This window comes from Eulemur rufifrons, chromosome 4 (genome assembly GCF_041146395.1).
Source record: "Eulemur rufifrons isolate Redbay chromosome 4, OSU_ERuf_1, whole genome shotgun sequence".
NCBI classification, from domain to species: Eukaryota; Metazoa; Chordata; class Mammalia; order Primates; family Lemuridae; genus Eulemur; species Eulemur rufifrons.
Window position 1 is genome coordinate 66,749,136 of NC_090986.1, and position 24,679 is coordinate 66,773,814.

The 24,679-nt window shown below is 35.2% G+C and overlaps 1 protein-coding gene across 1 annotated transcript; it reads right to left on the minus strand.

Annotated features, from left to right (window-relative positions):
• Positions 1–713: 713 nt before the first annotated feature.
• On the minus strand, positions 714–24,679 carry ITM2B (integral membrane protein 2B). Its single transcript, XM_069467293.1, has 6 exons — positions 24,359–24,679; positions 6,866–6,994; positions 5,171–5,377; positions 3,182–3,292; positions 2,572–2,722; positions 714–1,435 (listed from the first exon to the last, which is right to left on the minus strand). Exons 1-6 carry the CDS (start codon positions 24,473–24,475, stop codon positions 1,350–1,352), a joined length of 801 nt encoding a protein of 266 aa, XP_069323394.1. The 5' UTR covers positions 24,476–24,679; the 3' UTR covers positions 714–1,349.

Genomic DNA, 24,679 nt, shown 5'->3' on the forward strand with positions numbered 1-24,679 from the left:
AGGAAATTAAGCAGTGTTCATTTTATTGAAACATATTCTCTTCTCAAATAAGTTGTCGATCCTGGAATATCCACCTACCTGGCTTAAAGCCCTGACAATGTTACTGAAATGAAACCAAAAGCCATTAGTAAATAATATGCTTTTGGACTAGAATTGGTTTCTAGACCAAATTCTTTATAAGTCTGAAGCTTTAAAAGTTCTGACCTCCCGAAGTCAGAACCAAAATTTTTTGTCTTAGGAATTTGCAATGAAATCACCTCTTAGGTATTTTAAATGGTGGCAGTTCCTGAATTATTTCAGATAAGAAACAACCTTAGAAATATAAAAATCATCACTATAACTCTTAAAAATGCTCCATTTGTGAGGGGAACATGCTCAGAGAAGCAGAGTATTTCATGCTCCTTACAAACTTTAGGTTTCAATAATAGCCCTTGCATGAAATGTATTTTACATTAAACAGCATCATTCAGGATTGGGTCTTACATGTTACTTTAATAGCTAGTATCCACAAAGAATCTGGTTTAGTTATTAAAATGGCTTATTTTTATTTTTTTAAAAAATCTATGATTTTACCCATTGTATATAGAGAACTGAATTTTTAAAAAATAGTTTCTTTTGGTGAATTATCTTCAGATATGAAGAACCAAATTATTCTTTGGTTTTATTATATGGGGAAAAACAACACACAGTCTAGTCAAACAACTTTGTGATATTTATATTCCATTGCACAGATATGGGTTATACAAATTAGTAACACAAGTTATTTCTTAAATTCCAAACATTTTCTAAAATATTATTACAGCAGATGCCTAGGATATTAAAACATAAAGGTGGAAATCATACTCTAAATAGTTAAATATGACACTGAAAATACTGCACATTTTAATTAGAGGAAAATTAAAATGTGTGCTCATATGCTCTAACCAACTATGTAGCAGGGCAACTAACAACTACTAATAAGTCACTGTGGTCCATTTTTACGTATGCATATATATGATTATTCTTTAGATAATCCCTCCTCTTGATAATGCATAATTAAAACATAAAAATCCAGATAAATGATTTAAAGAAATTTTAATTCTTCTTAACACCTAAGATCTATGGTGAAGTGTACTATTAGCAATGACTTCATACACTTACTAATTCAAACATAAAAGACACCACACTTGGAAAGAAGAAAAGTTTCTTTTTAAGGTAATGGTTTTAATTGAATTAGTGAGATGAAAAGAGAGTGAAGCCCTGTTTGCTACTTACATGAAAGATTTTAAAAAATAATCACAGCACAAAATACAAAGGGTGGGGTTATGCTGTGGTATTAAATTTTTCTCCATGGAATTTTCCTTGACTATTCAAGAACAAATTAAAGTTTCCACGGCAAATTTGTTTTCAAAATGCCGAATTGTGATGCAATTGCTGGCTTCACGTTTCTGAATACCTGTTTGGGAGGAAAAAGTTTTTTAAGTTTTGGTTTTTTAGTAATAAATATTTACATAAATTTCATAGTTATCATACAGATATATAGAAGTATTTCACTCTGTATTTCATAAACTTCTATAGTTTGGATTTGTTTACACTGAAGAAAATAATTTTTCTCCCTTTTCTGAACTGAGTATCTTAGATCACAGCAACAATAATTACGCCATACAAATGGCTTACCAATTTATGAACTTGAAGGTATTGAAAATGTTCTGTACCTTGACTCTGGTGGTGTTTGCATGACCATGTGTGTCTCTGTGGAAACTCAGAACTGCACACTAAGGGTAAATTTCATTGTATACAGTCCTGACTTTTAAAAAATATTATGAATCAAGAGAATTTTAAACTGTAAGGAATCAAGTAATGACTCCTCAGCCTGAGGTGAGAAAACAGTATTATTAAAAATGCTAAGAAAAAGCTAGGAAAGCACTTTTACTGGGTGACACAATTCCAAAGAAATCACATCATAGTGCATTTGAATAACACTTCTTACTTTCTGCAGCTGCTGCATGCACTTTCAGTTTATTTTTATAAGGATCTTAAAAGGAAATGGGGAGATACCATTATCCTTATTTTTCAGGTGAGAAAAAAAAGGTTAAGTGATTTGGCAAAGCTACAACATCAGTTATGTCAATGCTCTTAATTGCTCACCCAAATTCCTTTCTAACTAACCTGACTGCGATTATCCTCAATGTGACCCAAAAGGCAAACAGCCTGCTTAGAATCCAGATCCCTGACAATACAGCTCAAAACAAGTCTCAAGAGACCCTCTGGATAGGAAGAACCCTTTCATGTGGCTGAACCAGAGGCAGAGGATGGGAAGTTGGGCAGGGTGAGTGACTATTTGGAAAGTAAGGCACCAGCATTTCAATACAATGACATTTCACATTGACCTTTTCTATCCATCTGAAAAGAGTGGATTTAGAATTAAGATGATTGATTCTACAGAAATCTGGGAATATTATGTAGCGATACAATATAATTTTATTTTCCCACTCATGGAAAGCATAGTAGTAACAATGACTAGGCTTCATCTAAATTTAATTTAACATAATGAACTTTTCTGCCCACATTTTATCATTAAAAAAGTATTACCTTTAACAGTTTCTTTGCGTTGGAGTTTGTAAGTTTCCTTATCATGGCACAGTCGATAAATAAAGAAACCCAGGTGATCGACATTTTCAATGCGATCAGTAATAACCATGTGCTCATGAATCAGATATGACTGAGGCAAATAGGTTCCAGCCTACATTCAGAAAAGAATATTATTACATGAGTGTCTCAGAACATACATTGAGCAGACTACAAAAACAGACAAAATTCTTAGAGATCATATTATTAACAGGGGGTGACAAAACAACTACCTACTATCTGTTTTTATAAATAGAGTTTTATTAGAATCCTGTAATGCCTATTTGTTTACATGTTGTCTTTGGCATCAGAATTAAGTAATTAGTTAAAATTTACTCCCTGGCTTTTTAGGAAGACATAAAAATAATTTAAAAATTATATTTTAATTTCAAAATATAAAACATTAAAAAAGAAAAGAAGAAAAAAACCAAAAACCATTAGTCTTAGCTCCTCTCTTTGTAAAATTCTCAGCTACATTCTGGTAAAATGGGCTCCCATAGGGCCAGTGTCTCAACAGGGAATTCCAAGACACTATAACAGTATCATTAATCAAAAATATTAAACATTTTTATACCTTGATGTTAATAAGTAACTCCAACAGGTTTCTGGGTGGCATAACAATGGAAGTGTTCAGAGGGATCACATAGCACTTATCCAGATTAAGATCTAAATATGCTGTGAGTTTCTGGGAATAAAAAGATAAATTTTAGTTAGATTAATATTTGTAAGACAGGCAGCAATTAGATTTTTAATAATAATGTGTACTATTTAAATGGGTTGGCTCTACAATGTGTAAATCATGTGCGTAAATCATTTGCATTTCAACAAATCCAAAATGTGGTTGGATAGGGATAGAAGTAAGAATGGGAGAGAAAAAATTATTGCTACTTGTAAACAAAATGTTTACCAGAGGTTTGTTTCTATAAGTAATAACAGTACCTATTAAAATTAACTGCAAATGTCTATGATCTGATTAAGAGATTTATTATAGTTCCCTCACTTATAAGCCCAAATACCCTCTAAGCCATCTACCCATTGTATGTAAAGATTAACTTTTCTCCTATGCATCCAGAGTACAACTATCATTCTTAGAGAATTGGAAAAATAGTCGCTTAAATGCTTTTAAGTTCTATGGTTCAGATGAGAAACGCTGGTTGAGAAAGACTGCCACACAGGATAGTTTTGAGGATTGAGTTAAACCAAACTATGTTAGCACTCAGATTTCTAAGAGCTCAGAAAGTGTTAGCCATTATTTACTATTTGTTTTGGATAAAGTTTATTATCTTGAATATAAAAAGCAATTTTTCAAACTGGTTTATAAACATTCATTGGGCATGAAATGTTTGCAAAACTAACTTTAGTAATATGTTTGAGTGTTCCAAATGGCAAGCTTATAGAAACATAAAAACCACAAGTAACATGGGAACTTCGGAATCTCTAAATCCTGATTGGACAAAACAAAAAATTCTCGGAACAAAAATTACTGGGGACACTGAAATATAAACTAGGCATTAAATAATACGGTACTTTCCCTTTTATCTACAGTTTCGCTTTCAGGGTTTCAGTCACCTGCAGTCTGTCAGAAACAGGTGGGTTCAGTACAATAAGATATTTTGAGAGACCACATTCACCCAACTTTCACTACAACATATTGTGATAATTGTTCTATTTTATTATTGTTAATCTCTTCCTTTGTCTAATTTATAAATTAAATTTATAAATATGTATGTACAGAAAAAGACAGTATTTATAGGGTTGTACACAGGTTCAGTACTATCTGTGGTTTCAGGTATCCAATGGGTGTCTTGGAATGTTTCCCCAGCAAATAAGGGGGAGACTACTGTACTATACGATGCCTGTCTGGAAAGTATCCAGCCATGTAATAAGAAAAATTATATTAACAATGGCTGGATACTTTCCATACAGCCTTTTATTATCATGTTAATTTTGTTAAATGTGATAAAGATGCTGTGGGAGAATATCCTCATTCTTAAGAGATAACAGCTTAAGTATTTAGGAGTTAGTGTCAAATGAGACAAAAGGATGAAGGAAATACAGCAAAATTTTAGAACCTGCTGGAAGATTCTGAGTGTTCAATTCAACTTTTCTGTACAGCATAAGAATGTTCAAAAGCTGGAGGGAAATGTAGAATGAGAATTTAAAAACAGATTAATGAAATTATTAATTTCTGAATATGCTACCAAAAAATGGGAACACAAATTACCTCTCATCTAAGAAAACATGGGAGCATGTATGAAATAATAGTAATTCGCCAGCAAAGGAGGAATAGTCATGAGGTGGGCTTTAAGAGTAATAAACAAGGCAGGGGAAGAAAGCATAACAAGACGAGAGAAGGCCAGGTAACTAGGGGTCTGCTTCAGAAAAGCGGAGCACACCAAATGTTGACAGTTGGTCTTGTAGGGCAGAGAAACCCAAGTCCAGTTTTTAAAATAAAAACTAAACTCTAAATAGAATAAGTTAGCAGATACTGAAATTAAAACTACAAAAAGCATAAATTAAAGAACTTGCATTCTTTTTAACAATTTCTGGACACTTGGCTCACCTTGTTAAAGTCATGAACAATGTTGGCAGGATCACTATCCGCAAACTCTGGGACAGGCACGCTGATGAATTCAACCTCATCCTCTTCAAAGATCTTAATATTTTCTTCAATTGTCTGGTAGCGCGCAGCTGGGGCATCTGCAGAAGGCTCATTTAAGATGACATCATCTTTGATGTACTTTATTCCACAGTAGTACACGTCATCCGGCTATAGAGAGTTTAAACACTCATTTCAGCAATTCAGCATGAGACGGGTTTTTAAATGTAAGCATTACTTAAGCTGCCACCTCTTTCTAAATAGCATTCTGCTTGCAAACTCTTACTTTTAGATGACAAGTCAGACAGTTTAATTACAGATTTAACACATTCTTTAAGATCAGGTTGTGAAGTATTGTTAAAAATCAGCTGTAGAAGGAGAAAAGCAGCTGATTTCCCTTTTACTTTTTGTGGTAGATAAAAATAGAAAATAAAAGCAATTATCCATCCGGTGACAAGTAAATATGAAGAAACACACAGGCCTACTTCTACCTGCAGGCATGATTTTCTTCTTTAATAAAAGAGTATGTTCAGAAGCTAATAATATTTTTCTGAAAGAATATACTTTAAAAACTTTTGATATGGTCCACTAATTAAATTATTCTTCTCTTACTATCCAAAAAAGGGATAATTTTTCTGAAATTTCTACATGCATACAGGTAGTTCTGATTTCTCCTTAAACTATATCCAATTAAGTGGAAAATATCAGATTACAGGAAATCTTAATTGTCTCATTTTTGTAAAAAAAAAAAGGGTGTTTATATACACATAATAAAGATTAGGGGTATACAACAAACCGTTAAGGCACCAAATGTTATCTCTGGACAATGAAATTCAAGTAATTTTTTCTATATCATAAATATTTCTCATAAAAAACAGTATTTAAAAAGATGATTAATATTTTAGTAATGTCTACCAACGTGGCATTACCTTGAATATATAAAATGAACATGAAATTTATACATCCCTGGCAGAATGTTCCAAAACCTGTCATTTAAATTATTTTAATAAGTCTAGTTATCAACTATTTCTCCAAATTTTGAAATGTTGAAACACTTGAAGTAGTCATAAAAGCTTTAAAGCAATTTCCTCTCAAAATTCCTTAAGGAAAAAAAAATAAACCTACTGAATTATTGCCAAGAGAAATACACCACAAAACAGATCATAAATCATAATTATCAGAAGAAAAATCTACGTCTTAACCCACTAGCATTACTATTAAGCACTCTGAAATTATAAACAACTTTCATCCTACATTAACTTCAACATCAACGCTGATGTCACCTAGTTCTTTAGAGAAACCAATGACTGGGAAAGAGGTAAAGAAAGAGACATGGTGACAGTGTACTTTGGGCCTAAGAGCAAAAGGCTATCACGGGGGAGAGTTCAAACTGGCCATCAAGTTATAGCCTGGCAACATGGCAACATTTGTGGCTGATGCATTTCAAAACAATGATACTCTCCTTTTAGTGACTGCTTGCCTGATGGGCAGGCAAACACATGATGGAGAGATTTAAACACAGCTTTAAAATAGGACCACCACTGTGGCTAAAGTGCAAACTTAGAGCAAATTAGGAACAATTTTGTAATATACATGAAAGAAAAGCAAAAAAATAAAAATAAAAAAAAAATCAAAGACGAAAATGAATTTTCCACTTACCTGAAGTGCAAAATATTTGTACAGGTATGCTCCTCCTAGAATGACACCCGCAAGCATAAATGCTAGTCCAAAGCACATGCACCAACACCAGGCTCTTCTTTGGCCAACTGGTACCACATCATCTGGGTCCTAAAATATGAAAAAAACAGATAGTCAATATCGTATCTCCAGGCAGAATCACAGAAAGCTCAGAATCAGAAAAACCTTACGGATTATGATTTTAATGAATGAAGACATAAAGACTAAAGGAGTTTTGTCTGATCAAAATGAACCCAGAACGATTAAGTGGTGGCACCGGGACTCATCACAGTGGCTCTTAGGCTGGGACACTGGTCCCTAAGCAAAGTTCTGCCTACTTCTAACTCTAAACAGTCCACCTGCTAACCATGTCTTGAGCAATGGCAGACTCCATAATTTCTATAAAAACTTACTTATAAGGTCAAGAAACATAAAACTAGCATACAGTTGTTACAGAATTTTAATTTTGACCCACTTCGAAAAATAATTTAGCCCCAGAACATCATTTGAGGTCATGACTTTCATAATTCCCTCCCTGTGCCCTTCTACTCCATCACTGTACTCTGTTACTATGGAGTTATAGCTAATCTCTGATCTGTACCCAAGTTCACTTGCGAAGGGCTAAGAAAACAAAGGTGACTATACAACTAGTGGCTCAAGAAATAGTACAGACATCAAAGGGAAGGCTTCAATTGGCTTGAAACCATTATAATAAAAGGTGTTCACAGTATGCAAGTATAGCCTCTTAAATACATGATTCTATTTTTACATGGAAAACCCAATATGCAGTAGCTTAAGGGAGAAAGTACACTTGACCTAAACATGTATAATAGGATATAAATAAAGTTAGGAAGGAAAACTGTATAAATGACGCACAAAAACAGGGTAAGTCTTAGACTAAGAGCGTGGATATGGTTGAAGCAATAATTTAGTTAGCAATGAAAGCTAAGGTTTTATGTTTTCAATTCTAAGATGAGGCATTTTAACTTGATACCATTGGGAAAAGTCCAATCCCAGATGTCAAAGCAACCAAGAACAATATGACACTAGATAGTGTGCTCCTAGGTTGGGGTTTTAAACATGGAATTTAACACTGAACAATAAATAACTATTTTACCTAAGGATCAGATCAAACACTGTGAGAGCACTGCACGTTGCTGTAGTACCTGTCAATATATTGTGTAAGATGAGTGCACTGCAAGGAAGTAATATGTAATGAGAAAAAGCCTGGAAGAATTTATCAAGCCGTGTAAGATATCCCATCTGTGAAAAGAAAGTACAAGAATTCCATGGAGTCATAGGGTATTATGAAACTTGAATGATAAAATATACACCTTTTACTTGAGCCCTTGTCTGACATAAATATCTAAGGAGATAAGAAATTTTCCTAACATAATTTTAGGGTGGAGGGAGGGTAGGAGGGATGAAAATGACAGATGGAAGTAGTCATTTCCAACATTTGGTATCAGCTGCTGAAACAGCTAAATGCGCGCACACACCCACCCTGCTTGGCAGGCTCTCTTTTCCAACAGTACATAAATGAATAGCCAAAGAGCATAGGCAGACACCTGTAAAAGAATACACAGCCCCAACTGCCAAATTAATAACAAGCTTCCGGGACTTTTGACATATTATTTTTAACTATTCAGCAATCACTTTGAGAATAAATTATAAACATCTAACTATGTGCCAAGCACTGTGTTAGGTCCTGAAAATATATCCTCCGCCAAGAAAGAGACTGGTTGGATCAGTCTGGAAAGCAGATGAATATACAAAGAGAACATAAATATGATATGGGCTCTAAAAGAAAAATGCACAGAGAGCACATAAAAGGAGATGAGTCTGAGGAAGACTTCCCAGGAGAAAATCACTCAAGTGGAATGTTAAAGCACAAATACTCATTACCCAGGCAGACTACAGAGTTAAAGAAAATTATATGTAAGACAAAGAATGCATAAAACCATGGAGCCAGAATGCATGGCATTTCCAAGGGCCACATGCGGGATGGCTGGAGTGCCCAGTGTGGCGAGGAGGGGTGCGAGAGATGAGGATGGAGAAGCGATGGAGGCAGATCCCAAAGCGCCTTTGTAAATCATGCTGCAGAGTTTGATTTTCATGTTCATTTAAAAATCACTCCTCAGGACTATTACAATAAAAGAGAAAAAATTGAATTTCTTGAAGAATTTAACTTATAAATACTTCACCTCTCCACAGGTCACTTATTCAGCGCCTCAACAAGGAGAAACGTGGCTTAAGAATCAGGAAATAAGTCTCTGAATAGCCAAGGTAAAAGCTCTAAGTCCATGCACCACAGTCACCTATTTTATAAAAGAGCTATCAAGTCTTTGAAGTCTGTCTACTTTCTCCCTAAATTCCTAGTGATCACTTTCTAACTTGCATTAGAACAAGTCACATATGTATCTTATCTCTCTCTACTAGGCTGTAAGGTTCTTGTGAGTATCCACTCATATTCATTTTTCATTACTGGTGGTTCCAAGCCTAGTTTGGCACTTAGTTGGCACTCAAATATTTGATGAGTGAATGAAACTTAGATATTAAAAAAGAAAAGCTCGACTATTCAATGGTTTATGATTCACAAAAGTTACATTAGCAGCCAGCATAATGGAGGAAGGGGAGAAGAAATATAATTTATGACACAAAACAAACTGCAGCTATTTAGCAAAGAACAATGGCCCAGAGTTCAAGCTTATTATTTGCAATGTACTGCACTAGATCCTGTGGGAAACTCAAATATGATTAATACATGGCTCATAATTTGAGCAATTTACAGTCAAGAATTAACATTATGTATGACAGATAAATGATGTCCCATAATACAATCTGAGTCATAGAAAAGAAATTAAAGTACATTCAAGATTTAAAAGTTTTTAATCTAAGAGATTTACTGAAGGTGTTTTTAAAATGATTACATTTTAACACTGAAAAGAGTAATATGCCTTACTTTAAAAAGCCACATATGTAAGATTTAAAAAGAAAAACCCCATGACCATCTCAAAATACACAGAAAATGAATTTGACAAAATTCAACTTCCATTCACAATAAAATCTCTTTGCTAAATAGCAGGGGGTGAAATTCTTTAGCATCCGTAAGGCTAATGATCAAAACCCTATAGCAAACCTGATACTTAATTGTGAAACATTACACTTATACTCTCTGAAGTCGGGAATACAGGGATGCCTACTAATACTGATTGATTGTTTCACTCAACATTGTACTAGAGATCCCAGCCAATATACAAATGACAAGAACATGATTAGGTATGAAGATTAGAAAAAAGTAAACAAAACTGTTACTATTTTTAAATGATCTATACAGAAAATTAAGTCAAATTATTCAAACTAATTCGAGTTCAGTAAGATTGCTAAAAAGCAATAATCAAAAACCAACTGAGTCAAAGATTTATACAGGAATATTCATAGCATCATTATTCATATAATTGCCCCAAACTAGAAACAACTCAAAAAGCCATCAACTGATAAATGGATAAACTATGGTATATTCATGCCATAAAATATTATAGTTAGCAATAACAAGGAACAAAATAACACATACAAGCAAAGCTGAATCTCAAAAACATGCTAAGTGAAACAAGTCCAATACAAAAGACTACTTACTGTATGATTCCATTTTTATGAAATTCTAGAAAAGGCAAAACTATAATGACAAAAAGCAGCTTAGTGACTGCCATGGGCAGAGGTTGGGGAAGGAAAGATTGATGACAAAGAGGTGTGAGGAAACTTTTAGGGTGATGGAACTGTTTCATACCTTGATTGTCAAGGTGATACACGACTTCATATATTTAATAATTGCCATAAAGTCAATCAAATTGCATATACAAAATGGGTGAGTTTTATTGAATATAAATTATATTTCAATATGGAAGGTAGGAAAGTAATCAACTGAATAACTATATATACCAGACAATAAAAGAATGTCTTATACCAGCAAGTGTTGGAGAAAGTGTGGAACAAAGGGAACTTGAGAACCTTGATGCAGCTGACAGAAGTTGGTACAATTGCTTTGGAGAACAACTTGGTAGTATCTAATAAAACTAAACATCCATATTATCTTAAGACCCAGCAATTCCAATCCCAGGTATATAACTCTAGATAAATTTTTGTACATGTGCATAAAGAAGTATATCCAATAATGTTCACTGCATTGTCAATAACAACAAATTGGAAATAACCTAAATGTCCATCAAGAGAATACAGATTTGTATACTACTACAATTCTATTAAAACAATCAACTAGCACTGTTGATTTTTAGACCAGTCTAAGAAACATAATTGCTGACTCCCCAAAAAGGAAAGGTACACAAGATATACAACTGTATGTTTCGGTATACGTAAGTACCTGATATTTAAGACTTTAAAAACATAAAATATATTATAGGTTCTCTGCATTTTTATATGCTTGAGATATTTTATAATTAAAGAAAATAAAAAAAATAAGAGCTTCTACTCTGGGGTATATAGCTTTATCTGGCCTAATTTAAAACAACTTACTGAGACATTTCCTCCCCTTGTACTGTAATAAAACTGGTGCACCTTGAATTGTGCTTATAAGATAACAGAACTCCCGCAGGTGCTGTACCATTATCATCTCATTAATCTTCCTAAACCTCAAGATTTTAGCCCAGTTTATAAATGAAGACACTGAAGCACATGCTGGCCTATAACCACATCTCAACAGTACGTACACAGAGACACGGCTTTCAAACACACTCTCACTCTAGCGAAGTACTGATTTCTGGTTCAAATAAATCTTAGCATCAGATGATAAAGTAAAATTACTTAACCAATTATGTAATATCTTAAGCAAAATGGAGGGTAAATTCTGTTCTGGTACTTCAATTAGTTAAAAATTAGGTCACCTCAATCAGCTGCCTAAGAGGTTTCAGTAAATGTGCTTCAATTATAAACTTAAAATGTATGGGGGCCGGGCGTGGTGGCTCACGCCTATAATCCTAGCACTCTGGGAGGCCGAGGCGGGAGGATCGCTCAAGGTCAGGAGTTCGAGACCAGCCTGAGCAAGAGCGAGACCCCGTCCCTACTAAAAATAGACAGAAATTATCTGGACAACAAAAATATATACAGAAAAAATTAGCCAGGCATGGTGGTGCATGCCTGTAGTCCCAGATACTCGGGAGGCTGAGGCAGAAGGATTACTTGAGCCCAGGAGTTTGAGGTTGCTGTGAGCTAGGCTGACACCGCGGCACTCTAGCCAGGGCAACAGAGCGAGACTCTGTCTCAAAAAAAAAAAAAAAATGCATGGGGTTTTTTTCATATAATTTTTATTCTGTTCTCAAACTAGTAAGTCACTTCACATCCATAGGCACTTCTATTTGAACATTCTTCATAGGATGACTGACGCTTTTAAGAAACATTTTTTCAAAACTTTCAGATATACTATTTTACATTATCATAACAAATGTAACAACAATACTTTAGGAACCAGGATACTAAAGAGAAAAATATCTCTTAGGTTTAACAATTATAGCACAGGCTGGGAATCCTAGCACTCTAGGAGTCCAAGGAAGGAGGATTGCTTGAAGCCAGGAGTTTGAGACCAGTCTCAGTAAGAATGAGACCTCCATCTCTACAAAAAAATAGAAAAATCGGCCAGGCATGGTGGCTCACACCTGTAATCCTAGCACTCTGGAAGGGAGGATCGCTTGAGCCCAAGAGTTTGAGGTTGCAATGAGCTACAATGATGCCATTGCACTCTAGCCCTGGCGACAGAGCAAGACTCTTGTCTCAAATAAACAAATTAATAAAATAAATAAATGTACCCACCCCCCAAAAAAAAGAAATATGGAAAAGAACCAATATAATTTATTTAACTCAGAATATCATGAGTTTACTGAGCCTTCAGAAGTAGATTTAGTTACTTAGAAACATGTACATTCCAAAACATGCTGGTGTAATATAGGTAAATATGGGGGTGCTCAGGCCAGCTGTGTTGCTTGGCCTGTATAATGTTTTCCAGAATAGAGAATTAGCTGCTGACATTTAAGAAATTTAGTGATTTGCCATTTTTAAAGAACTTTCTCATCATTTTTTTCCCCTACTTGAAAGCCAAGCATATCAAGCTCTTTTCTGTAATGTCACTTGGTTCTGATCTCATTTCCAGCTACGACTGGGTATGCTTCCTTTTGAGAACCTAATTATATAAAACAATCAATCTAGACTACCTCCTCATAAAAAGGGTTTGAGTTCTGGGTTTTAGAGACTGGTACATGTTCTGTTCACCTGGCTTCTATATTGGGTTTCTTTCCCCAGTATGGAAACATCAAAAAAAGAGTAGAATGGATCTAGTGACCTGTTTATTATTAATAGCATTGATTACCAAATATATCTGCTATACGTAAAATACAAAATCTCTGGCTGAGTGTTTACAATCTATAAAGATATCAAATATTTGTTTGCATTTTCTCTTATTCACTTAAATCAGTACCTGAATTTTGCTTCCTAATTTGCCTTTTCAATTAAGATTGCTACTGTCTTAACTGTGGTGACAGAGTCCACACAAGAAATGTCATGTTTGACACATAAAAAGGAAGTTTTCCAAGAGACTGGCATTACATAGACAGAAACAGAAATCCAAACTTTTTATACTTGTAGGTACCACACTATATTTCACAAAGGCCTGTGACCTTCTGTCAACATTGGATTTCATTTAGTTAAGTTAAATTAGTATTTAAAGTCAAAACCAGAAATTATACCAACATGTTATGATTAATAAACTTATTATTTTATTCTGTATTTGGAATAGCGGAAGGTTTAAAAAAGAACTTAATCTCAAATTACAATGTCTACAAAACAGATTTATCATTAACATACTTTTTTGTTAAATCCTACAATATATAAAGAGTAATACAGGAAGAAAAAGAAATTAAAAATTTAAAGCCATTGTATAACAATGTAACTATTATGAGAAATCTATGAAAGTGGCATCATATAAAATTAGCACAGGCCTAGATTAAAGAAAAATAGGTCAGAACTAAAAAAAAAAAAAAGATCAGGCAGGCTGTAAATGCATTTAGGGCTGACTCATACTCAATCACTTGTATCATCAGGGACAAGCAAAATATCTAGTGCAAAGTAGAATATTACTATATGAATAACTTAACAATCTCCATTCTGTTTTTTTCTACATGGTCAGTTAAAAGACACTGAGTTAAAAGCAAAAAGCAAGCCTAGACTAACACAAACAGGCAGATGTTTATAAATAGCATTATATACAAATGTTATTTATTGTTAATAAAAGCATTTACCAAGGATAAATTGGTGAAGTTGTATTTCTTCTACTACTGGCTGAGTCATGAGTTCATACTGTTCCCAACAAGAGTATCAGCTGTCTTCCTAAAAATTTTAAGCATGCTACGACTGCTCTACTCTTATATATAATTCAATACAAAATTAAGTGTCATGATTAGAGAAAAAGAAGCAAACCATTCTGGACTCAATTTTATATAAATGTTGGATTTTGGTATCATTCAACAAGATAATTATTATACATTCATATTCAAATGTTGGTAATTCTACTTAAATGCAGAACTTTTGTTAAGAAAATTATAAGTACATTCTTCTGAAAGTATAAAATAACTTACATGGGAATAGTTACAAATAACTTCCATATCCAAGTTCAAAATTTTGAAAGTTAAACAAAATGACTACTAGAAAAAATAATTCCAGTTCTTGAGATCAGGACTATTTGTCTCTCTACAGTGAAGGCTCTGACCCTATGAGCTCCACTGCCTAGCACCAAATGCTGTACTGTATAGCACATAGTCGGCGGTAACATCTGAGCATGCTCCGCCACTCTACCACTCTCCTGCTCTTGTTCAGGCGCATGATTTTCTTATGAAAGCAGATATAGACATTTAAGTAGGTTATGATTAATTTGGTTTACATAATTGGCTTGTCTTTCCTAGCTACAGTATGTGCTTCTTGTAAGTTGGGGTGCTTAGTAATTTATAAATTCCTGGTACAGTGTCTGGCTATGTATGTGATCAGTACGGTGCTCAGAAAGAAAAGACCTCCTATAAAAGGCCACTTAGTCTAACATATTTTACAGATAATTATAATGAGGCCCAGAAAAGTAAAATTATTTGTGTAATAAGGCCTGAATATCATCTGACTCCATGTGCATCTTAAGGGAGGAAGAACATGGGAGCTATTTGGTCAACCATCTGACTAAACAGCTTAGGCAAATTAACTCTGGTAATAAATGAAGTGACACAATGTCATACTTGGATTAACACTCATTTAACCAGAAACTACCTAGCCTGAGTTTCTACAGAATTCTGCTACTGTAATAGGTTTAGTTGAATTGAGCCACACTCATGAGCACTACATGAGTAGTTAATTACTACAACGGTAGTATTGTTACTTTCAATACATTGACAGCATAGGACTTTCCTCTACTGGTCATCAAATTACAAAGGATAGTAGCAAAAAGTATTAAAATCATATAGAGATGAAACACAAACAATAAAGGAAAATAACTCAGGTACACCCGGATATAAGCATTTCAAAATAAAGGAAAAAGGCAAAATATTAATTACAAAAATGAAACCTAAGTAGTAATAAAGCCACAAAGTAAAACCACAAAGTTGGAGTGAGCTGTCTCTAAGTTAGTCACGAAGGAGACACAGTCTTGGAACTCAAGACGGAGAAGGAGACCAGAGGATGCCTCATCTATCTTTCTAGGCCATCCTGTCTGATCTTAAATTAGTGCTCATAATAACTCAGATGGTTTCCATTATTATCCATTATTAATTATCATTAAGTCAACTTTTAATGTAAAAGAAAATACTGTAATAAATCTTTAAGAAGCTATCAAGATAGCTGAGGTGAAGTCCTAGTATTGATTTCCAGTCAAAAGTTTATCTTTACTTCCTTCTGAAAGCTCAATAAAATGACAGTAAAGTGATAAACAAACCTTAACCCACAGAGAATGGAAATGAATGACGGCAGAGAAGTCAAGTCAATAAATATTTTGAAAGCTGAAAGCATTAAGAAATACTAAGGCATAGGAGAAAATCTCTTTGTCTAGAGGACGAAAAAACAAATCATACACAAAAAACCAGGAATCAGAACGGCATCAGATTAGAAGATAATGGAGCAATGCCATCAAAATGCTGAGAGAAAATTAATGCTAACCTAAAATTTTATACCAAGATTAATTATCCATATCAATTAAGTATGAAGATATACTATTCTCAGACATGCAAGGTTTTAAAAAAAATTTATCTCAAGACATTTTTTCTTCAGATTCATAAAACTGCAGCTCTGACACGGGACGGAGGCAAAGGCAATTCCAGGACGACCGTGACTCTCTGGACATCCGGGCAGCAACATGCCTAGAGTGCCACCAGTCTGGACTGGAAGGCTGAAGAACAAAAGGTGGGAAATCACCAAGAAAAACATGAAAGTTGGTAAGTTACCTGGTGAGTATGAAGACACAGAAAGGAAATTAATATACTGCTGTCCAGAGTCTGAGGATAAATTAGTAATAAATCCTAAAATTAAAATTAAAAACAACCTTCCCTCCTGCCCCAAGAGGCATGATCAAATCCAAGAAAAATGAAGTTTTTATACAAGAAAGGAAGTAAAATAAAAGTATACCACATTACTCAGATGTAAATAATGTTTGTGTACTTACAATAAAAGCACTGAATATAAATGTAATCAGAAATTGCTATAACTATACCAGAAGAACAGATCATGTATGTGGAGTGTAAACATATAGAAAAAGCTAAATATTCATTCACCTTCCATTTGGATATTACCAATAGGTAATATCTAGAACTGCAAAAAATAAGACACAGAAAAACAAACCACAAAACAGCAGTATAAGCGAATATTTAGAGTAGAAGTTCTCTAAATGTGGTTCAGGAACACCCCTTCAGAGGGTCCATAAGGTCAAACTGTTTTCATAACAAAACTAATGTTTTTTTCACTTTCATTCTCTCACTAGTACAGAGTGCAGTCTTCCAGAAGCTAAACGTGTGATATCACAACAGACTGAATGCAGAAACTAACTTCTATTAAGCTATTCAGTAAAGAACACTGCAAAAATGTAAATAATGTTACTCTCAGTCTTCTTAAACTTTTTGGTTGTTTGGAAAATTATATTATTCATAAAAATATTATGTTAATACATTACAGATTCATCGTGGCCATTTTAAATAAATACTTTGTTTTAATTTCTAATACCAATGATATCTATCTATCATAGATATAAAGCAAAAGCTCTTTGAGATCCTGAACAATTTTTCAGAGTATAAAGGGGTTTTGAGATCAAACTGTTTAAGAACCACTGATACAGAGCAATGTGGAGTTGAGATCACCATGTATGGTGGGCAGGTTGTTTCCAGCACAGGGATGCCAGGCCAAGGGGATCCATGGGGCTTGAATCCAGACCACGCTGTACTCTCCAAAACACCAGAGAGGGCACCTTTTTCTAATTTGCATAAAGGCAGAGTAGAGTCTAGTGGTCACCCTGGTAATAAAAGACCAGAAGAAGCTACGAATGAACATGACTGCCTCCAATTAATCTATGGGGGCAGAAATTAGATTAGTGGTTGCCTCTAAGGACAGAGGAGGACAAACTGTAAAAAGGACATGAGATAACTTTCTGAGTTGATGGCAATATTCTACCTTGATTGGGTATTAGAGTTCAGGTGCATACATTTAAATTTATCTAACTATACACTCAGGATCTGTGCATTTTACTGTGTACAACGATACTACAATTTTTTAGAAATGTGCCCCCTCTAAGATAGGGCAGGACTACTTGCATTTTAAAATTAAGTTATTACTTTGGTAAAACACAAAATTAAATTTTAAAAATTCTATTAACACTTTTTACATAATAGAGAAATATACATTTTTAAATGAAAATGGATACAGCTACTGAATCCTTAAGGGTGTTTTTATGTTTCAGGAATGAATCTTTACCAAAATACCTTGTGAGAAAAAAGTACCAACAATATTATCATGTAATTGACATGTGAGGTAGGGCTGAACAGTAATAACAACACAAGAGGTAATGTTCCAACACCAGGATAATGAGGGAAAAAAGTGGAACTCTGGTAATAACAACAGCTAATATCTATTGGTTCTTAACTCCATTCTGAGCATTGTGCTTATTTTGTTATAGATTATTACATTACCCATTTTGCTGATGGAGATACTGAGACACAAAGAGTTGAAATAACTTCAGCGGTAGAAGCAAGATTTAAACACTAAAGTGTAACTACATAGCCTGAGTTCTCAATCACTAGGCAGTATTGCTTCCAGAACTGCAACCCTCCCTGGATTCTATTAAGCGTGGGTACTAGAAAAAAAGGAGAAATAGTCTTTTGATTTCTTCCCCAACCATTTAAAAATGTAAAATCATTCTCACCTCAGGAGCCATAGAAAAACAGGCAGCAGGCCATATTTGAACCCCTGGGCCATAATTTGCCAGACCTGCTCTGCACTTCAAAGGAGACTGTAAAACAGTGGCCCATGTCAGGCCTTTAGTGTTTTGGGCTTACATTCTTGTCTGAATCCAAATAAAAATCCTGACTGCTAGCCTGGTTTTAAAAATTGGACCCATTTTTTAAAAAATGAAAACTAAGAATATTCTAACTTGTTTAATATGCAAAAAGCCCAGCTTCGCTAAGTCATTTGCTTGGGCCCAGGAGGCACTGAGTTTGCCATCTCTGCTTAACATATCTACCACTGTCCTAGGTAAAACCGATGGGCTTGGGAAATTTTACATCCTAGTACTGAAATAAAAGCAAATTAAAAAAGAATTGAAGGAGAAAGTTATAAAAAGATTAGAAACTGATAATGCAGTCCTAGATAGACTGGCTCTCAAAACCATTTTCCCAGCATAAAAATGGGTCTTCTTTTGGATGTTGCAGTGATCTAAGTGACTTAAATTAACAGAGCAACTTTTTGCTTTTTATATAGAATATTTTAAATATTATAATCACATATAAGCAGAGCAAATAATTTAAAACAAGCTTTATCCTTAGCTCAATCTGAAAACCAATTTGATTTTTAAAAACAGTTCTGGTATTAAAAGTTAGACATTCAAATATGTACAAAAATCTACTAAAACTTGTTTCTTAAAGAATACAATTCAACTATGCCAAAAAAGGTTTATGCAAATATTTCAAATTTTCACCATACTGAGTATCACTTTCCCAAATAAATTCCCAGGATATTTCACTTCAAAGTGGTATTTATAAACTGTGCAAACTTTATTTCAACATTAATTTCTCTCCTGGAATATTTGTATTAGTTCTAAGTCATGAAATTACTGCTAGAAACTTATCAGCATTAAAAGAAAACATTAAGTGAAAAATTAGAATATCTCTCTATCATAAAAACAAGGGTAATTTTCTCATTTCTGCAACTCGAGATTCAAATTTTTCCATTTAAGAATAAAAAGTCTATGTTCATTTTTTCTTGATTTTTCCCCAAATGGTACAATTAAAGAAATATTGCATAAAGTTCTTATTTTACTCTAATCAATTAAAGAGCTTAAAAAATCTGCAATTATTTAAAATAATTTTATTCATCCAATTGTTGGTAACACTCATAAAATGAGATTGATTATATTATAGATTTCCTTAGAGCTATTAAGAACATGTACCATAAATACTGATTAAAAAAGATAATCACAATGGACATTTTTTAAATGTCCTCAGGGTCACATCTAACTTCCAATTTTTAACTTTCAGCTGTCTACCTTGTAAAAGACTTTTCATTGGTAAGTTTTATACAAAAAAAATCAAAAAGCCAGGAAATAACTATCTTTACACATAACATAAGCTTAAAGAAAGCACAGCTTCAGTATTATTATTTTCTACATCATTTAAACAAAAATCACTTCATTCAGAAATTCAGAATTGTCAAATCTTTTAATAGGTAGCAGTTATAGCCTTAAGTCCTCTGGTGGGAAAGTCCTTAACTCCTTCTCCTTTAGTCTTTAAGCTCTAATAAGAAGTGCCACACTTGCCAAAAAGCTTAAGAGGACAAATTCATTGATGTCCTATTTGAAAGACACAATTTTTTTTTCTGGATCTTCCTTTACTGACACGATGATATACAAAGCAATCAAGAAGCTCGAGTTAAAAGATGAATTCACAAAGTGGTATTTCCTTTCACAAAAAGAATGGAGCTTTTGAACAGATACTCCAGATTTTTAAGTTGTGGTATGATAAAACCAAGAGAAATAAAATGTCCCATAATTACTACTTAATACATTTTTCTACATACATTTACACACAAGTCAAGCTTTAGCAATTTACCATATAAGTTAAATTCAAAATCATATTAGACAGGCCTGTACCATAAATGTGTTTATTCACATAAACCTCTTATATATACTGCAAAGTCAAATTCCATGAAGTCTTACAAGCTTATTATTATGCCAAGTACAATATACTTGCTTCTGTATAGTTGAGAAGACTACAATCTTGGGAGGACCTCTGAACTTGTCCTCTAATTGCACAGTATGCAACCCTGCCTACCAGCAGCAGTGCCCTGTCAGGGATATATACCATGGATGTGTACACAAGAGGTCTTGCCAAGGCACTGGAGATGCACAGAAGCAATTCGTTTACCTTCTAGCACTAAACTCTCACTTCAGGTATCAATATCCTCATGGAGAACCAAAATGTAATGACTGTAAAACTTTAACTGGCCAATGTTTGCAAACACTAAATTATGTAACTAGGTAAAGAGATGCACTTTGGTTAAAGAGAAACAAACTCCCGATCCCTTCGCCAAAAGATCAACCCATTTCAGTAAATATCCAGCCATGTACTTTATGTCTCTCCTCCCCACCCTGCCAAAAAGCGCAAAAAATAAAAACCACCATCACAAACAAAAAGCTAAATTATAATACCAAACCCTTCAGTCCTGATTGTGCAAATAGAAAAAAGCAGAAAGTATAAAGAATTAGGGCCCAAATAGTCATTTTGTGATGGGTAACTCAGAACTTACTGGGTTAGTCCTTCACTTTCTCTCACACTCCCATCTTGCTCCACATACACACACTTCAGTTTCCTTTCTTCTACGAATATCTACAAAGTAGGGTAGAAAGGACGCAACACTATTTATTAGCAAAAACAGCTTGTGGAGACAGCTGTGAAGCAAACAAGCTTTTTCGTGGCCTGATATTGGGAAAGGGGTTTCATAAGCAGGCATTGCAACAAAAAGAGTGGCTGACAACTTCACTGTTCTACAGTGAGATAACCAAAAATGAAAATCTGCTGTATTACATAATACCTCTATGTCCTTTCTTTTCGACCCACTGCTACTTAGTATGAGGTAAAATGTACCATGTTAAACATTGAAAGAAAGAAAGGGAACAGTCTGGTTAGGGCGAGGACATGGTTATTATTTTTCAAGATTAAAATAATTTAATTCCTGCCAAATATAATTATGCAATCCTAGCATCTTCATAGAATTTTAAAACTGGAAGACTCCTTACAGACCATCTGGTCTTACCCTCTCATCTTACAGACAGGAAAACTAAAAATTTAAGCCCAAGATCAAGCAGTTACGTAATGACAAAACTGGGACTTCTGATTCAGTACATTAGGTATTTTCTTTGATATTTGCAAATATGCAGCAATTTCCAAGGTTCAAAGTTATGGACACAAATAAACAAATGAATGCTGCCTATCATATAAAGTATGTATATGATTGCAAATTCACTTTTATTATACAGAACAGATCCCCTACACTTTGCTGTTTCTATATCTCTAAGAGCTTTGTGCCTACTGGGACAGGTAGAGGAAGGTGAAAATGCAGGAAAAGAAGAAAAAACAGCAAGCTAGTTGAGATAATATAATCAACGGAAATGGTTGTTGGTATTAATCACTGCTGAAAAGACAAAATCAAAACATAGGGCAATGGAACTGCTTCCAGAGAGGTTTCTCACCCTGCAAAGAGCAAGACAGAAGCAATGTAAAAGTACTGGAATGCATGTTATATAAGCCAGCTGACTAGAGTGATCAGAATTCTTATGGCATAAGATAGCAGGATCTGCATTTTAACACCAGAATTCCAGATGACACCAGAGCAGGTGGTCCTTAAGAGCACATTTTGAAAAACGTTGGTCTATGGGATATTGTAGTCTAGGAGGGTTAAAGATATTAAAAATTCTTGTTCAGGAGTTCTGGACCATTAACCAGCCCAGTTTGATCCTCTCAACCAACTAGGCAAAGGAAATGCCCTAGGCAAAACACACTAAGACTGATTCTGTTCCCAGCCCAGGCAGTCAGACAAGGTGGCTGCCACCCAGTCACCCTTAAGGAGCCAGAGAACATTATGTAATCACTGCCCAAGCTCTAAGATAAAGAGATCAGAAGTTCTTTCACAAATGTCTGTCATTAAGTAAGGTTTTCCTTTACCCGTTAAGTAAATGATTATAAGAATCTACTTTTAACGTAGAGAAATATTTTGTCACCCACTGAAGAAAAGAAGCCTTTTATCTTACAGCTGGAAAAAGAATTAGACATTTTGTATCTACCAATTCATCCATGACTGCTGTGTGGTTACAAAGGGGGCAGGCTCTGGCCCTCAGTGTTTAGTCCCTGTAGTGTTTCTCTTTGTATATAGGGATCTGAGAAAATAAAAAATGCAAAACAAAGCACAGAGCTATGAATAGTTACTTTCTACAGCAGCTATGACCACAAAATTTAAATATGGTGAACCTGTGAGAAATTCTAAGAATATGAAAACAGGGTTACTATTTCAGAAATGACAAAAAAAAAATGTCAAAAGTCAGATTTAAAGGTGCTCAGCAAATTTAATTCTGATGTTTATCCAGAGTTGCAAATCTCCTTCAATACAGTGGAAAAGCAGTCTGAAGTGACATCATCTGATGCTCTCTTTTTTTTAAATGGGAGGAGTTATGTTTATTTACAGAATTAAAAAATATATATATATAATAGCATTAAGATTGCTATTATATATAATAACATTTGAGACTATTGTGACTGGGTACTTGACTATCAATCTATTTTAGGTGCAATGAATGTTAGATAAACAAAGAGCTAAGATAATTTGCTACTGGAATTTTTTGCCTGTGCATTCCAAACATTTTCTTTAAGACCAAGGCTGTTTGCAATAGCTTCAGGAAAATACAAAAACCAAAACCTTTAATCCTTTTAGGGAATCAGTTCACTGTTCCTATTTCAAGGCAAGGCAGTCATTTAAATATCAACCCCTGACGTTTTTGTTTTTAACTAGAACATTTCCAGAAAATAAGTACAGACATGTCCGGATTAACATTATATTCTCAAATCTTTTACAGTTTATTAGTGGTCTGCTTTTCTGTAATAATTTTAATTATACCATATAAAAACTCTTATTACTTATACCTGACAATGATTTAAGTTAAAACTAAATTTACCCTACTGATAATAACTCCTGAAAAGTGCTAACGAAAAAATAAGCTAAGCAACGTAACTTCTACAGTTAAAATTTCTAATTTTTGCAGCCCAAAGAAAATCTGCCAGGAAGAGGCTGTGGGCTTTCTATTTTAACTTCTGAGACAATTACACTCACATTTAAATGAATATTATTGTAAGCCACTAAAAGTTAACTCCACTCATGATTTTTACTTAGAGTTAAACAGGGATTGTAAAATGAAGAATTTTATTAGAGACCTTCGGGCAAATTTCTTATGTTTAGTTTCACTTACCATAAGGAGTCCTCACAAAGATTCTGATATAATTTAAAAGCCAACTGTTGGTTTCACACTAACATCAAATAGTAATTACTGATCTTTACCAGGAATGTTTGTTTTAATTATAAAATAAACAGCTAGAACCTACTCCAAGAAGACTGTCACCTCGCCCCCTCTCCAGACCCCACGATGAAGTTGACCTCCCACTACTGAAGCGCCGTGGAAAAAGGGGGTAAAGAAAAAAACGCTTTTAAAATTAAGACGTTTACAGTTGCTGGACTTAGTCCAAGTGCAGTTCAGTCTAGAAACGAAAGTAGGAAACAACAGAGGTTTGGGCTTGTGATGATGTCAGCCATTTTAGGTACATTATTTATACTGGGAAGGAAGTGCTAAACTCGGTTGTTTTGCCTGTCGCTGCCAGTCCCCAGGTTGAACCAACTAAGTCCCGGCCCCACGCACATTTCCCAGTCTGTACAAACGACAGGGAATTAGGCACAATTCTCCAACCCTCGACTCTCCAGGCCTCCCAAGCGGTTAGGCACCGCTTCCTGCACACGCACTTCCTTACAAAGAAGGAGCTGCGCCCCTCAAGAAAGGGGAGCGCTCGGCTCGCCCGTGGACCCTCTCCCCGAGGCTCCTGCCCGGCGCCCCGCCACCTGCGTGCACAAAGGCGCTCGGCCCGTGCAGCTCTCCAGGGCCGGGCCCAGCACCCCCCCACTTCCCCGGCCTCCCCAGGCTCGGACCTTGCAGTCCACCGCGACCGCGTCGGGGGGGATGATGAGCGCCTCCTCGCCGCTCTTGGGGTCGTCCTTCTTGGCCTCCTTCTGGGCCAGAGCCGAGTTGAACGTCACCTTCACCATGGCGCGGCCTGGGGCGCCCTTTGAGGGCAGCGGCGGGCTCGAGGCGCGGGCTGCGAGCTCCCGGCTGCGGCTGCAGCCTCTACGGCCGGGCTCCGGGCGCGGCTCGGGGCAGCTGGGTAGTCTCGGCCGGCCCCGCGGTGGCAGACGCGGCTACTGCGGCGCAGCTCTCGCAGCCTCGCAGCTCCGGCGCGAGGGCGGGGACGG

Excerpts from the sequence above, each read along its gene's own strand:
- ITM2B (XM_069467293.1), bottom strand. The coding sequence starts at position 24,475 with ATGGTGAAGGTGACGTTCAACTCGGCTCTGGCCCAGAAGGAGGCCAAG. Across the intron at positions 6,995-24,358 it reads CGGTCGCGGTGGACTGCAAG|GACCCAGATGATGTGGTACC; the intron begins GTCCGAGCCTGG and ends TTCATATTTTAG. Across the intron at positions 3,293-5,170 it reads TTGTTCATGACTTTAACAAG|AAACTCACAGCATATTTAGA; the intron begins GTGAGCCAAGTG and ends TTTTATTCCCAG.